The 8,935-nt window shown below is 41.7% G+C and overlaps 1 protein-coding gene across 1 annotated transcript; it reads right to left on the bottom strand.

Annotated features, from left to right (window-relative positions):
* Positions 1–460: 460 nt before the first annotated feature.
* nox1 (NADPH oxidase 1) lies at positions 461–8,258 on the bottom strand. The gene is made up of 13 exons (XM_083785670.1): positions 8,177–8,258; positions 7,958–8,053; positions 7,650–7,760; positions 6,866–6,950; positions 6,220–6,365; positions 3,683–3,876; positions 3,458–3,584; positions 2,864–2,956; positions 2,531–2,772; positions 1,918–2,080; positions 1,560–1,706; positions 996–1,120; positions 461–745 (listed from the first exon to the last, which is right to left on the bottom strand). The coding sequence occupies exons 1-13, from the start codon at positions 8,219–8,221 to the stop codon at positions 619–621; spliced, it is 1,701 nt and encodes a 566-aa protein (XP_083641796.1). The 5' UTR covers positions 8,222–8,258; the 3' UTR covers positions 461–618.
* Between the last annotated feature and the right edge of the window lie 677 nt (positions 8,259–8,935).

Raw genomic sequence — 8,935 nt, 5'->3', positions numbered from 1 at the left:
AGCATTAACTTATGTACAATACACAGTACACAGACACCCAAGCATTTTGAAAGTGTCTGCAAATACCTTCGTCAAGTTAGCCACTATCTATAAATTATTTACAGTGTACCAGATGAGATAATTGGTCTTGAAACGTTTTCTGTGACTCATCCAATCTCATCGTTATAAGTGCACAATATGCATCAATTTGTTTGGGTTTTAGTATGGACAAAAATACTGATTACTGGCTTTCAGTACCATTTAAAATGACCAGTGCTGTATGAAAGTGCACAGCTGATGATTTACCAGCGATTCCTGCATCTTAGCTCCAAAAAATAAAATAAAAGAAAGTGTGGAGACTAATCAGTCAATTACCAGTCACACTAGACTTGACTAGAGAGTCAGTCATCCCCTTTAAATAATGGGAATATGTGCACGTGCAGCATTCCATACATTTGGAATTGTCCCTGTAAAAAGTTTTCAAATATTACTACTGTGGGTCCTTTAGAAAGGTTTTAAAATTGGGTCATCACCGATTGTCATGGACTGATCCAGTCATTGTTAAAATAAAACATTTGTTTTGAATGTTTTAAAAGACCAATGATCTCCTTCAAAAGGAGAAACGCACCTCTTGTCAGTTTAAAAGTTCTCCTTGTTGAAGTAGAATTTGGTCTTCCGAGGATCTACGTCTGAGTATTTGACACATTTCTTCTGCAAGACCTTTGCCAAGGCTTCAGGGCCACACAGGAACGTCCCAACCACTGACCTGAAAGTATCAGAAAATGAAGATTTTACCCATAAGAACAAATTAATCTCCAACCCTTGGCCGGTAATCCAGCATGGCAGTGTGTCATGGGTTCGAGTCCCGATTAACTTCCCCTCCCATCTCTCCATTTCATGTCAACTTACTTTGTATCAATAAAAGGCAAAAAAGCCCCAAAAATATCTTAAAAATGATCTCCAACCCAAATTTTCTGATCTACTTGATATGAATGAGATTGAAAAAAGTGTCTTACGTAGAGTTCTCTTTGCGAACTTGTTCAAACTCCTTGTCCCAGTTAGGCCTGCCGTAATAGGTTTTCTGCTTGAGACCTGTCACCACATCTTTGTCTTCGTCAAAATGGACCATCACATGAGCAGTCTAGGAAGACATTTTTTTAGAAAACTTGAGTGAGGTACAGACAGTACTAGGGAAGAATATCTATATACCATTCTTGACGGGAACCCCTTTTGTTGTTTTATTATGTTATACTTTAGCTATTGAAAAATAGCAGATCTATAGGTCTGCTATTTTAGACAAATCATGAAAATGTGGCAAATCTTTGAATATATATATATATATATATATATATATATATATACACATACACTTTCAGAGCAAACGTTTTTAACTCAAATCTTTGCTTCTGGAGGGTCCCTGGAACAACATATTTTCAGATGGGGGTTGGCGGCCAATTTCATATAATTCTGGGGGTCTTTGACATAAAATAGTGTGAGAACCACTGACATAGAAACATTGGTTAAAACTATCATGATTTAGAAGACATTTGTAGAATCGTTCTATGGGTTAAGACACATACGTGGCTCTGATCCCAGCCAGTGAGGTAGAGTTTGTAAGTCAGGAAATCTGCCATTCCCCTTTCTTCCATCTCCTTCTCCAGAATCTGCAGGAGATCTGCAAACCACTCAAAGGCGCTCGTTTCTCGGCAGAGCCAGTAGAAATAGATCTGCAACCAGGAAATGAATGTGAGCATTTTCAAAAGAACTTACGCAAGAGCATTCCGTATCACTGCTTCATGGGAAAAAAAATGATCCACTGAGACAATAACCACCTTTGTCTTATCCACCTGACCTGCCATTGCATGTGTCAACAACAAAAGATGTGCAGGCTTAATGGAAAGGCTAAGGCAGACAGGTTAGACCAGGGATGACAGTTACCTTTCTGGTCTTCAGCTTGGGGTTGGAGTTTTTAAATTTGTACCAGATGGACTTCAGAATGGAGGCAAAGGGAGTTACTCCGATGCCAGCTCCTACCAGCATAGCAACCTCATAGTCAAACACATCCTCACTGGCTGTGCCAAATGGACCATCAACACCCATTCTAAGGAAAGAGAAATCATAGTTGGGTGGTTTCATACTGGACGTGTTTTTCAGAAAACTGACGGAAAAACGCAGCACCTTTAAGGGACAAACTGTCTGCTTTTATCCATTTTTACACAAATTCTACATGGCAAAAATAACCAATGTCCTTTGGGTGGAGTCAAGGTTCATATCACAATCAAATGGGGGAAGTTATAAGCTGGGCTATTGCCAATTATGGCCTGAAGGGTACATTGTAAACAGCAACATGTTTGTCCAGAGAATTCTGGATGCAGAGCAGGTCAACATTGTAAAAATTGCTCACTTAGGTGGGTGGGTGGGGAGGACTGGGAAAGGAGTTGTGGGAGAAAATGTAAAAAAACGAAGAGTCGTATTCTTTCTGTGAAAACTGCATATGATCAAACTCTTTGAATAAAATTTACTTCAAAATAAATAAATAAAAAGTGCTCACTTGGGTCCCTGAGCACCATCTGGAAGCTCCTCCAGCATAGTGCATAGTTTCTCAGTCCAGTCCCCTACAGTGCGGATATGGACACTAAAGAAGTCCTCCTCAGGGGCAGAGGTCATCGTGAAGGGGTGCCACTCTAGCGGGGAGATGGCTGGGCAATTGAGGAAGACGTACTGCCCCACATCCATCCTGAAGCCATTTTTCACCAGCTGCAGCTCCAGCACCTTTGACGGTCGTATCACGATCTGATGATGGAATGCATGACAAGAGACAGAGCACATGGATCATGCTGCTACACCCTGAAGGCAAACAGAATGAGTCATTACAGAAACTTACCTTTCTGTATTGTACCGCCTGCATGTAGCGGATAAAGCGCAGAATACGCTCACACAAATAAAGAGCCATGGGACCGATCACCCACATCCACGTCTATGAATAGGAGGACAGAATGGCTTGTGGTTATTTGACTTCAGAGTCTACATCTCAGTAGCAAGTCATGACAAGTTCCGCGCAACGCAATAAATGTTATCAATAAAAAGTAGCATAGTGGCTCAGAGCCTCTGCCTGATGGCCTCAAAATATCTCCCCTGGTCCATAGGGATATCCCTTGTGGTTAAGATGTCGGACTTTCACGCGGGAGACCCGAGCGAATCCAGGGCGCTACATTGGTGCCGTGACCCGGATCAGGTTTCCCCGTGGGAGGAGGACAAAAGGGGGGTGAGTATAGCAGAGGGTCTCAGAGCCTCTGCCTGATGGCCTAAAAAATCTAATATCTCTATACTGTGTATATATATATATATATATATATCTCCCCTGGTCCATAGGGATACCTCTTTGGTCTAGTCACGTGGTTAAGATGTTGGACTTTCACACAGAGCAGTGAACGTACATAGCCACAACGCTACCCAGTAAAATGTCCAGAACACCAACCTGTGGGAACCCCCCCGCAAACTGGGGAATAGGGCACTCAGGAATCCGTCCCCAGTCTTCAAACCGATCCTTGCAGAATGTGACATTGTGCGGCGGATCTGTGGTCGACTGGGACCGCACGACACGCCTGCGGATGAGGATACATTGGGCCACAATGAGGGGCTCCGAAGAACAAAAATATGTCTGCGTCATAACAGAACATATAGGCCCTGACTTCATCCTTACCCTGCTCCGTGGAAGACGAGGCCAATAAAGAAGACGATGAAGAGATGATGCGTGTACCAGAAGACTTCAAAGTAGTTGCGCCGGATGACCTCCATGGACGACGTGATGATGAGGATGAGTGCCAGTGTGATGATGATGCCTGTGAGACCCGCGATGGAGGTGAAGACAAAGATTGTCGGGGTCTGCTGTGGATTCTGTGTCACAAGGAGTCAAAACAGGTGTGCATCATTCCAGGCCAAAAAGGGCAGATTAACAGACGTGTACAAAACATTGTGTCCATTGTTTTCTGATTCACATACTAACTCATACTTGATTGAAGCAAGGACATACCCGACGACCTCTAAATACTGAAAGTGCTGATCCTGCACTCTATTATATTTTTTGTTCGAGTAATGTGTGCTGTACAGAGGTCCTTAAATTCTAATATTAACAGTTTTAACTAGTGATGCACCGAATATTCGTCCGCAGAAAATATTCGGCAGAAAATGGCTAAAAATGCATTTTCGCCCAGGCGGTGGCGTAACCGTCTGGGCACCCGACTGGTAATCCAGTCGCAGTGTGCCGCGGGTTCGACTCCCGAGCCCGACACGGCCTTTACTGCATGTCTTCCCCCATCTCTCTCCCGTTTCCTGTCAGCCTACTGTCTGTCCCTTCAAAAACTAATAAAAGGCGTAAGCCTCAAAAAAATATCTTAAAAAAAAAAAAAAAAAAATGCATTTTCGGCCTATTCGGTTTCGGTCACGAATAGGCAGAAAATATATCACCGAATAGTGTATGTCAATTAATGCATTCAAAAGAGCTGAATAAATGTTTTATGGATCCATAAGTGATTATTATTTAAGTTAAGTTAAGCCATAACCATAACATAACATTTGTAGAATCAAACTCAGGTCTTAATGGGTTAAGTGGGGATACTAAAACAGCGATAAGTTATGAATTATAATGTTACACTGATACCAGCTTGAACTGCCATCCTGTTTTATTGTTCCATGTGTACTATGTGCCTTTTTACTGTGTTTTTGTGTTTCATGTTACCTGCCTGTGTTATGCCTTGCTGTAAACCAAATCGTCCAACGGGGACAAACAAATAATTGTCTCCACCAGGCCGAAGGCATGTGGGGAGAGTATGTTTTGCACTCCGTCTGTCCGTTTGTGTGTCCGTCCGTGTGTCCGTGAACAGCTAATCTCGGCCACCGTTAACCCGGTCGATGCCATATTTTGCACACACACTCCCTGGATGCCAACGATGAACCTCTGCCCCAAACTTTCCAGAACGGCCTGTTATAGCGCCACCAGGAGGCCGCTTTGTGCAAAACGGCCACCGTTAACCCGGTCGATGCCATATTTTGCACACACACTCCCTGGATGCCAACGATGAACCTCTGCCCCAAACTTTCCAGAACGGCCTGTTATAGCGCCACCAGGAGGCCGCTTTGTGCAAAACAAGTTTTTGCACAGTACACCTACAGATTTTGTCCAAACATCACGCAAATTGGTACACAGTCTCTCTAGAGCCATTCAACGAAACGGGTCTTTCACATTTATCAGACTCCATCCTGATTGGTTAAGATTGGCTTCCAAAGTTCACAGGAGTGCTCAGTTTCAAACAAAATGCTGCAAATCATGAACACATCGCGTGATTTCCGTGAAATTGTGCACCCACATTCCCACTAGGCCGAGGACGAAATGCCACATGAACAATTTCAACTCAGCCTCAAGGTGGCGCTATAACTGGCCGAAAAGTGTTTTTACCTCTAACTGCACGGATCTGTGGATAACCTGGTGGAGACCTGTGCCCGGAAGGGCACTTTTTCTAGTTGAACCTGAATCTGATATTCAGTTACACTTCATACCAATTATACTATGCGGGTGTAGGTATGTTAAGTGATAACCACTTTCATCATGGTTATAGGCAAAAACTTTCTAAATCTTCAAATTTTCCAAACATCTGCAAGCTATGTAGGTCAACTATTTGTTGTACAACTAAGTATATAGTGCTTAAGTGGCATTCTGGACTAGACCTGTCTGGAAACATTGTGGTTGTAAGGACTGACCTTCTGACCTTTCAGCTACAGGACTGTCACAGTCATTACCAGGAGATTATTTATTCTTTACTTACTCTGTATAAACATACTAATTTAACTAGTGATCCACCGAATATTCGTCCGCAGAAAATATTCTGCAGAAAATGGCAAAAGAATCATTTTCGGCCTATTCAGTTTCGGCCCGAATAGGCAGAAAATATATCACCGAATAGTGTATGCAATTAATGCATTCAAAAGAGCTGAATAAATGTTTTATGGACCCATAAGTTATTATTATTTAAGTTAAGTTTTGCCATAACCATTTATTTTGCCATAAATCAGGTAGCTTTAAGGTACGGCCATGACAGCAATGGTAGGAAAAAAGATGAATATTAATCATATTCGGTTTTCGGCCAACTGTTTCCTATATTCGGTTTCGGCCAAGAATTTCCCTTTCGGCGCATCCCTAGTTTTAACCAGCAATTTCGTATGAACAGCTGCTAAATAACTTACATCTCTGGAGCGGATAGGGTTCAGGTAGGTGGTGTTACTGTCGAAGTCTTCCAGATTGGACAGGGCTGTGCTGAGCCCATCATACTCTCCTCGTCTGCTTCTGGCATACCACTCCACATTGAGCAAATGGGCAAGTACGTGCACAGCTACCAGAGCACAGAGGAGACATCATAATGCCTGTTAATGTATTTGAGTTCCACTTGTTCATCCCTGCCCTTTTAATAAGTAAAAAAATGTCCAAGGCCATTTCATTATAGTTGTATAATGTAACTTTGTACTTGTGGTTGCTACGTTTCCAACCAGTCATCTTAACGTTGAAAAGATAAATGTTAATCAAAAACACTATTGTACTTCCAATGTATCATCTTAGATTTAAATAACTGCCTTTTCACAAGATTAGTTGTCATTTGCAGGCACATACATACAGCAATCTTTACCTTACTTCTTAAAATGTAGTTTAGTATCTGCATAATACTGTACACACACACACACACACACACACACACACACACAGTGTGTGTACAGTATTATGCACACTGTGTGTGTGTGTGTGTGTGTGTGTGTGTGTGTGTGTGTGTGTGCACGCGCAACAGTACATCATAGCACATTCCATAAAGGGATGTGTGATTGTGTGTCCTACTCCTACCTGTCATCAGTGCAATCATATAGGCAACCAGCTTGTGAAAACTTATGTTGTTATCCAGTTGTTTCCTCATTGTTCGACCACAACGCTGAAAGAATCCAGAAGGTTTGAGACAAGCAATTTAAAACATGGCACAAAAGTACATCATGTTAATGTACTCTGCCCCAGAATGGTTTAACATTAAACATTAAGGTAAAGAACAGAGCTTTGTTTACAAATCAATTGAAACCATTTAATGGTTCCAAAATGGGTATAACCTTTGACACGAAATAAATGTCTCAATAGAAGAGCAGGGAGACAAAATACAACCACCCCAATTGTATGTTATATTGTATTAACATACTCTACCATACAGAGTGGACAAAGTGCACACTGAGATGCACACAAATTACAACTCCATTTAGACCCGAGACTGATTCTACAAAATGTCTTCTAGATCATGACTGTTTCTATATCAGTGGTTCTCAAACTATTTCATGCCAAGGACCCCAAAAATTGTATGCATTTGGCCTCCGACCCCCCATCTGAAAATATGTTGTTCCAGGGACCCCCCAGAAGCAAAGATTTGAGTTCAAAACGTTTGCTCTGAAATATTCAAGATTTGTGCCACATTCACGATTTTTCAAAAATAGCAGATCTACAAGCTCGTAGCGCGGCACTCTGTGCCGTGCTATGAGCTTGTAGATCTGCTATTTTTCAATAGCTAAAGTATGACATAATGCTTAAAACACCAAAAGGGGTTCCCGCCCCAAAATGGGTTAAATGCCACGTAACATTGTCATCTTACCATGATGGTGCCTCGGATCAAGGACAACAGGTTTCGGCATACTGGAAGGAGGATTAGCATGCAGTTGAAGTTGAGGACAGCTGCAGGAGCCCTGGCCCAGGCCAGAGCAGACTGGACAGCAACACAGAAACTAAATATTAACACACTGACTAGATCATGGGTCTGGTGTCATCAATTCAAACTTCTATCAGTGACAGATGGAAATATATATGTGCCAGTGTCCCATCACATTTCACAACGACTAAAACAAAGATGAATTCTTAATAAATAAACTATTTCAATCATGCAGCTGAAAACACATAACCTACCCCTAGAAGGTGACGCGTGTAGAAAAACTGATCCGACAAATCATAGAACAAGTAGAACCAGACGAATAGGAAAATGTTGATGCCCATCCAGAATACCTGAAAGGGTAAAATGTTCACATCATAAATATTATTCATTTAATAGCAAAAGCTTTATTGGTTAATTTTAATCTACTGCTGCCTATACATTTACAGGTTAGGCATATAGTAAAATTGACCTACCAGAAAGGCAGCTCCAAGTCCATGGTTAATAATCCAGTTACTCATTTTGGGGACCCTTGTCTCTGCCGCTCAAACACTCAAATACTCATCTTTTGCTCACCTGCAGGTTTTTATAGGCATCTGCTCAAACCACTCCCATTAAATGAGCCTCTAGACTGTAGTAGCCTATCTATGGGTGGCTGTGCAATGACTCAGAAGGAAGCAAAATGGACATTGTGTAATTCAAGGAAGTCTACAGGAGAATCACATTACTGGGAGTAACGTCAGAACAGAACTGAGATAAGAACCGGTTGGTGGAATGAGGAAGCACACCTGTCCGACTGACTGACCATCAAGACTTTTTCCTAGAGAGTTTATATTCTACAGATATTTTAGAGGCTACAAATATAGGTAGGTGTGATATTCCCTGTTATTCACTTTGCATCTTTACCTTTACTGTATTATGATTTGTGTAGTTGCTTTGCCCTTCTTATTTGTGTTTGTCATACATTGTTAGGTCTCTGGGAGGGAGGGAGGCAGGACAGTGATGGTTTCATCAAGAGTGATTGCGGTGCACCTGTTCACCTCCCTTTAAAACCCTGCCTTCCTTTGAGGGCTTTCAATTCATTTGGTTTTCCACCATGCAGTCCTTCCAAGATTTATTTTTGATACATGCAAAACACTATAGTACACTCATGGATGCACACACGCATTACACTGACTCTGCTGATACTGTATTTTTACATTAATCATTTTTGATTCATTAATCAAAAATACTTT

Source organism: Protomyctophum parallelum (assembly GCF_964188405.1).
Source record: "Protomyctophum parallelum genome assembly, chromosome: 16".
NCBI lineage: Eukaryota > Metazoa > Chordata > Actinopteri > Myctophiformes > Myctophidae > Protomyctophum > Protomyctophum parallelum.
The sequence above is the reverse complement of the archived record's forward strand: the minus strand, read 5'-3'. Positions and strand labels throughout refer to the sequence as shown.

Excerpts from the sequence above, each read along its gene's own strand:
- nox1 (XM_083785670.1), bottom strand. The coding sequence starts at position 8,221 with ATGAGTAACTGGATTATTAACCATGGACTTGGAGCTGCCTTTCTG. Across the intron at positions 6,951-7,649 it reads TGATCCGAGGCACCATCATG|CGTTGTGGTCGAACAATGAG; the intron begins GTAAGATGACAA and ends GGATTCTTTCAG. Across the intron at positions 3,585-3,682 it reads CTCGTCTTCCACGGAGCAGG|GCGTGTCGTGCGGTCCCAGT; the intron begins GTAAGGATGAAG and ends CCTCATCCGCAG.